At 49.1% G+C, this 13,964-nt stretch overlaps 1 protein-coding gene across 1 annotated transcript in view; it reads left to right on the top strand.

The window, feature by feature from the left end:
- Positions 1–13,964, top strand: part of CORO7 (coronin 7) — a 30,926-nt gene that overhangs the window by 1,708 nt on the left and 15,254 nt on the right. Inside the window, exons 3-13 of the mRNA XM_078863006.1 lie at positions 2,214–2,310; positions 2,876–2,950; positions 4,281–4,351; positions 5,378–5,564; positions 6,119–6,195; positions 7,405–7,455; positions 8,342–8,428; positions 9,105–9,187; positions 10,766–10,820; positions 12,275–12,332; positions 13,818–13,963. Coding sequence (XP_078719132.1) covers positions 2,214–2,310; positions 2,876–2,950; positions 4,281–4,351; positions 5,378–5,564; positions 6,119–6,195; positions 7,405–7,455; positions 8,342–8,428; positions 9,105–9,187; positions 10,766–10,820; positions 12,275–12,332; positions 13,818–13,963 — 987 coding nt within the window. The remainder of the gene's footprint in view (positions 1–2,213; positions 2,311–2,875; positions 2,951–4,280; positions 4,352–5,377; positions 5,565–6,118; positions 6,196–7,404; positions 7,456–8,341; positions 8,429–9,104; positions 9,188–10,765; positions 10,821–12,274; positions 12,333–13,817; position 13,964) is intronic.

Genomic DNA, 13,964 nt, shown 5'->3' with positions numbered 1-13,964 from the left:
GGACCAGATGACGCCAAAAGGCGTACATTATCAGAGTTATGTTTTTTGTTTGCATTCCGACCGCAGGTATTGTGGTCAAAGCAAACATGACTTCTTGTAAAAAAGGTGTCAGTTTTGTTGCCAGATAAAATGGTAAAAAAACAATTATCAGTGCTATCTTGATTTGAAGTTTTCGTGACTGCAGGAATCCATACTCTTTGATTCTTCCGGTAAAGTCACGTAGGTAGAAAAATAATAGATCACGACGTTTCGATCGCAACACAAGCAATCGTCATCACCTGATGACGTTTGCTAGTGCTGTTTGTGTGGCGGCCATCTGACGTTTTGGACCTTTGGGCCTATGCTCAGCAATTGTACGGCCCCAAAAGGGTCTTCTGTTGTCTGCAAATTAGCTTGCCCACAGAGACTCAGGCCCCAGGACTATATCACATGGGAGGGAGGAGTTCTCCAGTACATATGGTCACTCGTGAAACTGCCTTTCATAGACTCATTCGGATAATATGAGAAAACTGATCATACGCTGAGCGTCGCATAGCCGTTTAGCGATACGCATTCCTGTCCAAAGATAGTGTGAAAATCAACATCTTTACTTGGGGTCAGTTCATCGTTCAATTGGATTTGTCCCACATGTGTTCGAGTATGGTGCATATTGTCAGTGTTTATATAACCAACTTGTGAAAAGAAAAACCCAAAACGACACATTTTTGGCTGTTCTGCCTGCCCATGCATGATGACGGCTGCTTGTGGATACGAATCTGTGCAGCCCAAGGGGCCTTCACACCCACTGCTGAGCCGGTTTGAATTGCATTGTGGTTTTGATTCCCGTCTGCACAGACAAGCACTGGGACAGTGCTAAACTCGGTTCGACTGAAACTAAACAAAAATTTGATTTTAGCAGCTAAGGCCCACTGAGCTTCTCTAGCTCTTTTTCAGAAGCGACCTGGCCACAAATGATAGCTGAACGAAGTGGCTTATGTGGACTTTTATAGCAGCCAAATACTATAAATGCACGTTGATTCTAAATGTGGAGGGAAAAACCGGAGGACCCAGAGAACAATCCATGTGACCACGAGGAGGAAAAATGCACACTCCAAATAGTCAGCAGGTGACCGGTTCAGGATCGAACTCACGCCTTGCTGTATATTAGGCGAGGTAGTTAACATCTCGCCACCGTGGCATGCCAAGCTGATGGTCCTAAGGTGATGGTGAAAATGTCACATTCACATGTTGTGGGCCACCCTCTTCAAAGGAGAACCACTGCACCTCCGATTAGCATGATTGGCTACGTACGGTGTGAAAGAAGTTCAACTGATTTTATCGACTGTGCTTTGAACGTGTAACTTTCCAGTTGCGAGTCATACGCTATAACAGCAGGCTCCGTGTAATTTCTGCAGGGAATTATCAGTGGAGGTGCCTGCGTTTCGGAAGACGCTGAAGAGACCTTGGAACCAGTGTGTGCCACTGTAAACATTTTAATCAGATCTCAGGATAACAGCATCCACACCCAAAATATAACGCATAACTCGCCTCACATCACCGTATCCACCCAGGTCACCCATGCAACCGTGGCAAATCTCACTGGGCTGCGACATTGAATAAATAAATATTTAAACAATTTTATACGTAGAAAAAAATATATACATTATAATTTATATTCTTTACATATATTTTTTATTTCCTTGACCTATGTTTTTATCATTTGATCCACATGTATTATTATGGGCAATGTTAGCAAGATTAAGAGTGAAACTAGGCTCTAAGCAGGATGGCAGATGTGGTCTTTGGCCTAAAATCGAAGGCTGCATATTATTTAAGAACCGGCCGCCGAAGACGTGGCGACACTGTGGAGAGATGTGCAATGCACTTTTCCCGTGACGTTGCAGCATTTGTCAAAAGTTATCTTGCGGTAGCAGTCGGGTAACATTTCGCAAGCCAAATATGATTCCGTCCCTGGCAGAGAGCAGGCAGTGATGCTGCACCATTGTCCACAGTGGCAATGCTACAGGCCCGTGTTGTATTGAGTGGGGAGCCTCCCCTAGGTCGACCCAGCCTCAAATGAGTACCTGGTGCGGTATGTATGTTGAACTTTTTTGTACTGTATGTAGCCAACCGTGCTAATCGGGGATGATCATGATGGTGGTGATGATGATTATGATCATGATGGAGGTAATGATCATGGAGGTGATGATGATGATGATGACGCTGTGATTTAGGACTGGCTGAGCGAGCTGCACGTGGACGCTGGGCTGTCCTCCGGGCGCCACATCCAGGCCAGCGTCTGCCTCCTCGCGTTCTCCTCCGGAGCGAGCGGTGAGCCAGGGGGGAGCCACTCACGAGTCGTGGTTGCGAAATTTGATCTCCCTCTCACCTGGTATGCAAGAGGTCTGGGGTTCGATCCCCACCCAGTGACACCTGTTGTATATTTGAGTTTTCTCCGGACCCTACAGTTCTTTCCCTCCACATTTAGAATCAACGTGCGTTTAGAGTATTTGGTTGCTATACATTTCCACGTGATAAGCCACTTCGTTAAGGTATCATTTGTGGCCAGGTCGCTTCTGATTTACCACGGTTGGCTATGTACGGTGCGAAAGAAGTTCAACGTACGTACAGTCTGAAAAAGAGCTAATAGCTCGGTGGGCTTTTTTTAGTCGAGCAAGTTTTTTATAAGTGCTTGGGAACAAAAAGATGTCATTCCAAAATTGAGCAGTGCTAAGGAAAAACAAAGCAGAAAAATAAGTGAGACCTGCAGCGTGGTGAGCCTGCAGCGTGGTGAGCCTGCAGCGTGGTGAGCCTACAGCGTGGTGAACTCACCGCGTGGTGAAGTCACCGCACGGTCTGCCGTGCCGTGACCCCTGCTGTCCTCCGTGTGCCGCAGGAGCTCTCGGGGTGCTGCCCCTCAGCCAATGGGGGCCCGTGAATGGAGGCGTGCCGACTCTGCACTGCCACTCCGGTACGATTCGGCGTGCGGTGTCAACAGTTGACTTATTTAGCGAATGCTTTTACACGTGACTGTCATACAGCTAGAGCTGCAGATACGCAAAATAAACACATAATGCGTGTTTGTCGATGTTATTTGTGAGTGGACGTCGGCGCACGTAGCCACAGAGCCATGTGACAGGTTTCGCAGTGGGGCGATTGAACACACCACTGCTGTCCCCTGCTCTGTTAATACGATAACGAAATGAGTGGCGTTACTTGAAATAAGGGTCAGGAGCTATGGTGGCAGGGTGGCACCATGCTAACGCTTCTGCCTCAAGGCAAGAAGGGCCAGGGTTTGATTCCGGACTGTGGCGCCTCTCTCTCTGTGGAGTTTGTTCTCTCCCCTGTTCTGCAATGGGTTTTCTCCGGGTTCTCTGGATTTCTTCCCATAGCTAAACAAACACAAAGCATACAATGCAATTGCCATGGGCCAACACTTCTCAATGCTAAAATAAATTACAGTAATCTTGATTAGAAGCTTTCGTGACTGCAGGAATTCATACTCTTTGGTTCTTTCGGTAAAGTCACGTAGGTAGGAAAATAAACCGAGAAGATGGATGCAAAATTTTGCAATCTTTGGAAGGACGTGATCAACCAGGTAAAGTGTTAACTGTTGTGTTAGCCGACTCCCCGAGTTGCATTACATTTCTACATTTTGTTAAGTTTGATATTTAAGCTTCCTTTTCATTTTTTCTCTCTCTCACCTAAGCCCTCTTTGAATTTCACCCCCACCCTCTCGCCCGTTACGGCCTCCCCTCCCTCTTCCCTCTCCGATGTATATAATGCCTCGTAAAAACGGAATGCTTCTCTCTTTCACCTGAAGACGATTGCTTGTTGTTGCGATTGAAACGTCATGATCTATTATTTATTTACCTATCTACGTGACTTTACTGAAAGAACCAATGAGTAGAAATGACAGTACTTGCAACTCACTCAATTGGGATTACACACAGCAGCAGCAACGTCACCCCTTAACTGCAAAATCTTGGCAGGACCCTCCAGTAAAAGTGAGGTTTTCCTGGGTAAACAAGCGCAACAATAAAAATAACTATAATGGCATTCTCATGCCTTAACGTTAATACAGTAGTCCTGAAATAAGGTCTTCATTGATAATTATCCAAATATCAAAATAAATAATAATTACGAAGACGGATTAGTAAACTTGGATGTGCATCCAAATGTGTGAATGCTGCATTGTTTATTGTTGCGAGGTGAGGTCATGTTGGGTACTGTGTACATCCATATTGAACGTCAACGTCCCACGCTCACCACGGTAACCTGTGTTCACTTTCTTCCTGCAGACATCATCACGGATTTTGGTTTCTCTCCGTTTGATGATTTGCTGCTGGGCACCTGCTCTGCTGACCACACGGTAGAGACTCCGTGGCTCGCCTTTGGGCCACAAAGGCCTCGTCAGCTGTGCCTCCTATTCAAGAGATTGGATTTTCTCTGTGGATTCAGTGGGAATGGCTAAGCCTTTGGGACTCGACATAATTTGGCCTCATAGTTTAGGGCAGTGTTCTTCATTCATTTTCAGAGGGGGGTCACTTCCGGCAATAACACATCATCAGTGTGAGGGCCGCCACACATTTCAAAACCATTGAGGGTTTGACAGCAGCACGAAGATGATGTGGGGGAGGGGGGGGTGTTCTCATTGTGTATTGTGGGGGGCCGCACATCATGCACTAAAGGCCACCAGGGGCCGCTAGTGGCCTGCGGTGGCCTTGCAAAGTTGGGCACTGCTTTCTGGCAAGGACTGTTTCAATGATGCATCCTAGTAAGTGATTTAGATTCTTTGGGTCTTTCGGTAAAGTCACGTAGATAGGTTAAAAAAAAGAATTATAAAAAACGTATTTTGTTTGAACCTATCTACGTGACTTTACTGACTTGGTGAGGCAGGTATTCATGGGTAAGCAAGCGTAGTAATAATGATAACAAAAGTCGAATGCTACCTTCAAAATGAAACCCTTTCCATATAATTGAGCGAGTAAGATGCTAACTGTTTACTGCGTTACTAGTAAACTGAACTAAAACTAAACTTTTTATTTAGCAGGTAAGGCCCACTGAGTTATATAACTCTTTTTCAGAAGCGACCTGGCCACAAATGATATGTCAACAAAGCAGCTTATTTATATCAACCAAATACTCTAAATGTACGTTGATTCTTAAAAACGGAGGACCCGGAGAAAGATCCATGCGACCACGGGGAGAGAGAGCGAGAGACACGCAAACTCCTCCAAATAAACAACAGGCACCGTCAGGGTCGGGATCGAACACACGACCTCCTGTATACCAGGCAGGATAGTTAACGTCTCCTAGCCACCGTGGCACCACGGTGCCCGTGCGGTGTGGACCCGGCGGTGGTGACAACCTCCACCGTTGGCGCTCGTGTCTGCAGGTGAGGCTGTGGCGGCTGCCCGAGGGCGGGGTGGACAACGCGGCGTCGCCCCCCTCGCTCGTCCTGCCCGCGGCCCAATCGAGCGTGGAGCTGCTGCGCTTCCACCCGGCGGCCGACGGCGTCCTGGGCAGCGCGAGCGGCGACGCCGTCACCGTGTGGGACGTGCTGCAGAAGGCGCCCTTGGCAGGTGGGGTCACGGTCGTTGAGCAGTGACATTCTCGGTAAGCGGAGCGCTCTTTATGACACGGCGCTGCAGCAGGTCATCATAGCCATTGTGCGAAACGTCGCTGGTTGTCTTATTTTTTACACGTTCCTTCGGAGTGGGCAGGTAGGAACTTGGTTGGACAGCGCATTCGTGCGATCCGTGTCATGCGGCGCAAGCTGCGTGGGGCGGCGCGTCACGTGGTGCTGAGCCCGCTCGAAGCACTCTATGAAATACAAATCGAGGGCGTGGCTATGCACGACAGACAGACAAATAATCCCTGGTGGGCAGTGTGGAACTGTTGTTCCTACCTGTATAAGGCAGTGTTTTTGACTCGTCTGTGTGAGTTTTTCTTTTTTTAACTGTGCTTGTGCATCGCTGCCAGCGCAGCATTAACCACCATAGAATGTAATTAATGTGTGAGAATCGAGCCATGTGCTGTATGTGTTATTTGTGGTATTGTTAAAGGACTTTAGTTAACCAGAAGGAAAGCAGTGTGTACATTAACCGTGGGTTTGCGCTGTGTGGTCGGTGTGCAGTTCTAGCAGATCATTCTGGCCAGGTCCAAGACTTCTCTTGGCAGCAGAGTGGGGTGCTGCTCACCTCCACCTGCAAGGTGATTGCGTGGAGCGCGGAGCCGGCGCACGCACGCCTCGCTGTGCCGCATGCTCACCTCGCTGTGCCGCATGCTCACCTCGCTGTGCCGCATGCTCATCTCGCTGTGCCGCATGCTCACCTCGCTGTGCCGCATGCTCACCTCGCTGTGCCGCACGCTCGCCTCGCTGTGCCGCACGCTCGCCTCGCTGTGCCGCATGCTCGCCTCGCTGTGCCGCATGCTCACCTCGCTGTGCCGCATGCTCGCCTCGCTGTGCCGCATGCTCGCCTCGCTGTGCCGCATGCTCACCTCGCTGTGCCGCATGCTCACCTCGCTGTGCCGCATGCTCACCTCGCTGTGCCGCATGCTCACCTCGCTGTGCCGCATGCTCACCTCGCTGTGCCGCATGCTCACCTCGCTGTGCCGCATGCTCACCTCGCTGTGCCGCATGCTCACCTCGCTGTGCCGCATGCTCACCTCGCTGTGCCGCATGCTCACCTCGCTGTGCCGCATGCTCACCTCGCTGTGCCGCATGCTCACCTCGCTGTGCCGCATGCTCACCTCGCTGTGCCGCATGCTCACCTCGCTGTGCCGCATGCTCACCTCGCTGTGCCGCATGCTCACCTCGCTGTGCCGCATGCTCACCTCGCTGTGCCGCATGCTCACCTCGCTGTGCCGCATGCTCACCCGAGCTTGTCGATATTCTGTGCGCACGGTTCATACGTTGAATCTAAAATTATCACCGCCGACGTGGTGGAGAATGCAAGTGACAAATAACAAATTAAATAAGCAGCAGCTCTGCATGTACATAAGCCGTACGAAAGAAGAAGAGCAGATCATAACCTCTGCTTCTCCTTATCTGTCGCTCCACTTAAAAAATAAAATATTTTTACACATCCCATCGTGCCTACGGCCTCTTGGGAATACATCTTACTACACAGCATTGGTTCATGGCAAAGTCTGGAACCGGTTTTGAACTCACCAGGCTCTCTTGAATTTAAGATTTAAAAGTTTCTTGAAAATTGTGATTTCATGAACAACCAGAATAAATATATATCTGGGAGGAAACTGAAGTCACTGCATTCAAAGCAGAGTGTGTTTACGCACGGTGCGTCTTCTGCTGAAAGGTGTTCTTCACGATCGAATCTGCGTGTGCAAGACCTGTCCACCTCCACAGTGAACCGTTGAGCAGCACTCGTGTTGTCCGTGTTGCCCGTGTGGTGAATGCAGGACAAAAAGCTGAGAGTGTTCGACCCCCGACTGCAGCTCTCAGCTGTGCAGGTAAGGTCCCCTCGCCACAGCCAACCAATCCAAGGTTGATCTCAAAAAGGTGGAAAATTGAAAGCAAAGCATCGATTGCGGCCCGTTACTCGGCAGTGTACGGCATGGTGTGCAGAGAAGCTCGCTATTTAACTACATTCCTTAGTTATTAAAAAATTGTATATATATTCGTTTGTAAAATTGTAGGAAAAACCCACAATGCTCTGCAAGCCCTTACATAGCACGTACCAATTATAGATATACATTTTCAAATGGCTGAAATTTCACTGTCAATTGCAGCGAAGGTAACCAATTCACTTGGCCACGACTAACCAACTCAAACACTGGGGATCGTCTCCCATGGCGTGTGGTGCCACGTAGGCCACTGTAATCTTCACATCAGGTGCTGCTCATTGAACGGCCTCTGGTCCCGCACAATAGGGGGCAGCACCATTCCACCTGCTTTGCTTATGAGAGTAGTGTTCGTCTAATGTGGGTACGTATGTTGAACTTTTCACCGTACGTAGTCAACCGTGCTCATCGAAGGTGCAGGGGAAGGACAACAAACGAAACAGAAAAATAAGTTCTAAAGAAATTCTTTTCAATCTAGATGATTAAAAGTGCAAAGCTCCAGTGGCTTCCCAATATCGGAAGGAAGAGCATTCCAGACTGCCGCAGAAGCGCATGAGAAAGCGGCTTTTGCGACCAATATTATTCATGTGCAAATTATGACAGTGTATTGAATCACGATATGTCTCGTAAGCATATAGTTTGCAGATGAGCGTACACAGCACATCTGCATATCTTCTACGTGTGTTCGTCACTCATAAAATAATATTTAATCGCCTTGGATGCTTGCATGCTCTTATGAGTAGACGTACATGGATGTGTCTGTGTGTGTCCACAGGCTGTGAAAGGGCATGACAACGACAAGGATTCTCGTGTGCTGTGGCTTGGCAACCAAAACTTAATCGTGTCCACGGGATTTAGCCAGGTGAGTCCCGTTGGCAACAAAGACGGTGGTCACCTTTTGGATGCGCTTCTGCGACCGTCTGGAACGGTCTTCCTTCCATCCACTCCCTCACCCACTCATCCATCCACTCACCCACGCATCCATCTGCTCCCTCACCCACTCATCCATCCACTCACCCACTCATCCATCCGCTCCCTCACCCACTCATCCATCCACTCACCCACGCATCCATCTGCTCCCTCACCCACTCATCCACCCACTCACTCACCACACTGCAGGTCACAACACTTGCACTGTTCCACTTTATAAATCCCTCCCATCAATATTTCCCCTCAGCAACCTGATAACAACCTTGCTTAATTCGAGAAACGTATGAACTTTGATCGACTACACCAAGGATAGTGCTCTGTGTTGCTCGCCGCTTGGTGTTTTGGGCTTTTTGGCATGTGGTCAGCTTCTGTGTTAAAAAAAAAAAGGTGAATTGTGCACATACGCACATCTGTGTTGTGTGCACCTGGCCTGGCACAAGCACCGTGGTGATGTATGCATGTTCAACTTCTTTCGCGCGTACGTATGTAGAACTTCTTTCTCACCGTACGTAGCCAACCGTGCTAATCGGAGGCGAATGGCGGCTGCTGCTGCTGCTGCTGTTGTGAGCAATGAACAGTGAGGATCGGCCGTCTGTGTGTCTGGTCAGGTGAGAGAGAGAGAAGTGAAGCTCTGGGACGTGCGGAGACTCACCGGCTCCGTGTGCACCGAGACGCTCAACTCGTCCTCAGGGTGAGGCTCCCACTCTGTCTGGCCCTGCGCGTTCATCGTCGGGACGCTCGCCCAATTCACGCACGGCACGTACATGCGTGCTTGCCTGCTGAACTTCTTTAACACCGTACGTAGCCAACCGTGCCAATCGGAGGTGTGGTGCAGCGCTTGCCAAGACCTGCCGTTGTATGTCAGAAGTTCGGACAATTTGGAAGTTTATAACAGATTACAGCCCGGAGAACTAAGAAGGGTGACTCGGCCAGGCAGACAACAATCGAAACACCCCCCATTTACAGATCCAGTAAAACAAACAAACTTAATAAGAGCAATGACGTTGTAAAATTACGTTCACTCTTAAACTGTCGTGATTTTCAGAGTCTGTTTAATGAAGGGAGAGATGGCAGGATGGAGATGCCAAGAGACGCAACTAGAATGGGGCTACAATCACTTTGGGGCGGTAGCGACATTGAATGCTTTCCATCCAAATTGTGTGGAAAGTCTCGTCAGTTATTAAAGCATCGATTCGTTCATTCAGATCCGCTCTTGCTTTCTCAAACAGGGGTGGCCAGGGTGGGGTGGTAGCTCCTGCCTCACAGAAAGAAAGCCCCTGGGTTCGATTCCCGACTCGGGCGCCTTTGTGTGCCCTGTCCGGCATCTCCGTGTCCCTCCCATAGCTGCTAAACAAACAAGAAAGGCAATCGCAGTGTTGCGGGTATTGGCCGAACATCCCAATGTTTGAAACGTTACCTGCAATTTACTCGGTTTGGGATCAAACACAGCAGCAGCAGCATCGCTCCCGACTGCGAAAACTTGGTAGTACCCTCCTGAGAAATAATTTTGACTTGGTGACGCTTTTTAATTGGTAAATAATCGTAAGTATAAAACAATTAAAATATATATTGCATCATTAGACCTCCTTTGCCAGTACCAAAATATAATAATAGGGTGTGGACCAATCAGGTTCAAGGACAATGCATATATTATCAGTGTTTTTTGTTAGCATTTTGACCACAAGTATTGTGGTTAATGCACACATGATTCCTTGTAAAAAGGTTTCAGTTTTGTTGCCAGAAAAAAGGGGAAAAACCCTATTATTATATATTGCATGTTGCTAAAAGTGGATAATCTACCACACCAAGTAGGCCCCTTCATGCTGAAATAAGTGTGCTGCTGCAAGACCATTCCCAGTGACCGGGGGGTCAGCGACCTGCGGCTCTGAAGCCACACTCGGCGGCTCTTCAGGCGCGACCCTGCGACCCCGCGACCCCGCGACCCTGGCTATTAAGGAGCGCCACCGTCTCCGATTCACAACTGGCATTGCGGCTCTTGACATATTCAGTTGTTTTACCGAATTCGAAACAAAAAAGTCTCCTTGTTATTTTGGTTGCCGATCCCTGGCCAAGGGCTGTGTGAACAATTCTGGGCCATGCGTATTTTAGTTTTTGTTTGCGTTACTTGCCGTGTTTCCCGCTCGCGCGTGGCACGATGGTAATGGTGTGTTGCTCGTCACGTGCCTTCACGCGTTCCCGATGGGGCCACGCGATTGTGCTCGTGTCCCTGTTGTTGTCTGATCGTAGCACTCAATTGTTGTTGTTACAGAATCCTACTTCCGCTCTACGATGCCGATTCGGGACTGCTCTTTCTGGCTGGAAAGGTACCACGCCTTTGCGTTCTATAACGCGACGAGAAATTTGTACCAATTTAATTGTAAATTCTAGGGGACGTGAAATGAGTGGATTAATACAGAAGTATTTTGACGAATGCTCACACCCTTTCATGTATGGGGGTGAGTGGTTTAGTGAAACTATGCAACGAAACTATTTATTATATTACCATGTAAGGCCCATTGAGCTACACAGCTCTTTTCAGAAGCAACCTGGCCACGTGATGATAGCCCAACGAAGTGGCTTATCATATGGAAATTTATAGCAGCCAAATACTCTTAGAGAACCCAGAGAAAAAGCCACACAAACACGGAGAGAACGTGCAAACTCCAAATACGCATCAGGCATAATGAGGGTTTGGATCGAACCCACGACCTCCTCCATACCAGGATGAGGTAGCTAACACCTCGCCACGGTGGTGAGATGTTAAGTCGGTGCCACTACAGCCCCGAGTTCAGTGTCACCAGACTAAGGGTGACGTTCTCCAGCAGAGGGGCAGAACAAGACGTGGAGAGGAAGTCCGTATGTTGAACTGCTTTCGCACGGCACGTCGCCAACCGTGCTTATCGAGGTCGTAGTTCAGGCGGCACTCATATTCTCGGTTCTTTCGGCAAAGTCACGGAGATAGAAAACAAATCAAAATTAAAAGCAAAAAACCCACGACGTTTGGATCTCAAGACAAGCGGTCTTCTCCAGGTAGCCCCCCCCCCTCCCCCTCTTTTCTCGCCACCTGAAGAAGACCGCTTGTGTTGCGATCGAAACGTCGTGGGTTTTTTGTTTTAAATTTTTGTTTTCTATCTACGTGACTTTACCGAAAGAACCAAGAAGATGAATTCCTGCACTCACGAAAGTTGTAAGTCTAAATTTAAGGTGGCACTGTTAGGTAATGGTCGCGATGTGAGTGGAGGATACCTCCTGTGAGGAGAGGTGGGAAATTGACAATAAGTGTGGAGAAAAATGGTGTACTTAATGCAATTTTAACTGATACAGTTAATTTATTTTTTGTGATTTTCTTACCTTCCCTATACTTTGCACTCCTATCGTGTTTCTGTATTGTTTGTTCTTGTAACCTTCTGACCTGCCCCTCCTGGGCATCTGTGAAAAATATCTTCATAGCTCATCGGATTTCTCCAGGATAAATAAAGATTCCGATTCACGTGTTCATCCACCACACTGCAGGTCACAACCCTCCTCTCTCTCTCGGCCTCTTCGCTTGCACTGCTCCACTTTCCAATTCCTTCCCATCGCCTCTTTTTGCAAAGCTCTTCTATAATAACCCTTACCGAGTTTAAGAAACACGTGGACTCGTATCTATTACAACTTAACAGTGCTGCTTGTGTGCTGGCTGCCTTGCATTTGGGGCTTGTGCTCAGCTGTTGTGTAAACAAAAGGACGTGTGGCTAATGGAGCGTGTGCTCTCCCTGTCTCTCTCTCTCTCACTCAGGGAGACAACGTCGTGTACTGCATGGAAGTGTCCGAGTCTCAGCCCACTCTCAGCCAAGGTACACAGCATGCGGCATGCGCAGCCGGTGGCAAGTTTGTTTAAGTTTGTTTGACCAGGCGAGAAACTCAAGAGACCCGGATAGCCTTAATTTGCATAAATGGTATACTTCTTACAATGCCGGCGGTTGGCTCTATCACAACCGCGGAGCTGAGGTTCTTCGTTTAAGTCCTTCCATTTTCCTTGTGAAATTCCATTCAAGTGGCTTTAGAATTATGTGTTCGTGTGTGTGTGTGAGCGTTCTGCAAAGGCGCGGCGTTACCTACGGCTGGTCAATTTCACAGCAGCGTTATTGATTCTTGCTTCCTTAATATTGGGAGATGGAGAGAGAGAGCGATGGAGTCGCACCCCGTGTGTGCTGTCCTGTGTGTGCGGTCCTGTGTGTGCGGTCTTGTGTGTGCTATCCGTGTGTGCTGTTCCATGTGTGCTGTTCCGTGTGTGCTGTCCGTGCTGCCACGTGCATTAACTCTGGGGTGCCATGCAGGCATCTCGGTTTTACCGTGACCTCAAAACCCTCGATAAAATAAAATCGATGCAGTGAACACGGTTAACTTGTTGCAACGTTATTACGTTTTGTTGAAGGGTTGAATCTTCACTGCAAGATAAACCCGGACACATTTCACTTTCAGCCTGGATCTACCAGACTGTGCGCACTTCACTGTAATAAAGTTCAATGCAAGGTCTCGCTACAAATACATTTCTGCCACCCTGACCATAGATGCCAATTCTGGGCCCTCTGGGTCTAACCCGTCGGGGTCAACCCGAGTGGGATCCTTGGACTCCTACGTTTGTTTACCTGTGAAAGCAATGAAGGGAATCCTAAAACCTCAACATCTCCTCTGCAACATCATGACCTGGAGAGATGCATTGCCATGTGATTTAGTCGTGTGGGCCGTAATGTTACCACTTGTCACTGAAGGTTGTTAAAATCGTTCTTTTCCACTGCTAGTAATGGTAAAAAAAATGGCTGCCGCACATTCATAACTTTTCATTTCAGTGTCTTGAAGTTGTTGCTCTGTTCTTGTTGTGTGTTCATGTGTTGGAGTCCAGAGTTGGCACAGTCGGCACAGCTGGTGCATCTGCCAGTCATCTCAATCAGTCAAACCCATGGCACCTGCTGGGTCTGTCTCGCGACCTGTCAGCGAGCCTTCGACACTTCACGCGATAGCCTCAAAGCGCACCTGGCCTGGCACGGGCGCCGTGGTGACGTCACCGTGACTTAGTGGCGAATGGCGACTGTTGGTATTGGTGCAGAGTTGCCTCAGATTGCAGCCATTCGATTTCTCTCTCCCCGAGCTGCCTCGCGAGCTCCTCTCCGGCGAGCCATCGCCGCCACGCGCGCTCGCAGCCGCGCACCCATCCTGGCGCGGGCAATGTACGCGTGGATACGACCTTCTTTTCCGAAGGTCGTCGGCGTTTGGCCAATCGATATTTAACCAGCCGCCGTGCCCCCCCCCCCACCCCCTGCCGACCCCCCGGGGGGCAGTGTGCCAGTGCGTGACGGACGCAGTGACGCGTGGCGTGGCGCTGCTCCCCAAGCGGGCGCTGGACGTGATGGGCTGCGAGGTGGCGAGGCTGCTGCAGCTGACGAGCTCAACCATCGTGCCCGTGCGCTACACCGTGCCGAGAAAGG

Source organism: Lampetra fluviatilis, chromosome 1 (assembly GCF_964198595.1).
Source record: "Lampetra fluviatilis chromosome 1, kcLamFluv1.1, whole genome shotgun sequence".
Lineage (NCBI taxonomy): Eukaryota > Metazoa > Chordata > Hyperoartia > Petromyzontiformes > Petromyzontidae > Lampetra > Lampetra fluviatilis.
The sequence above is the reverse complement of the archived record's forward strand: the minus strand, read 5'-3'. Positions and strand labels throughout refer to the sequence as shown.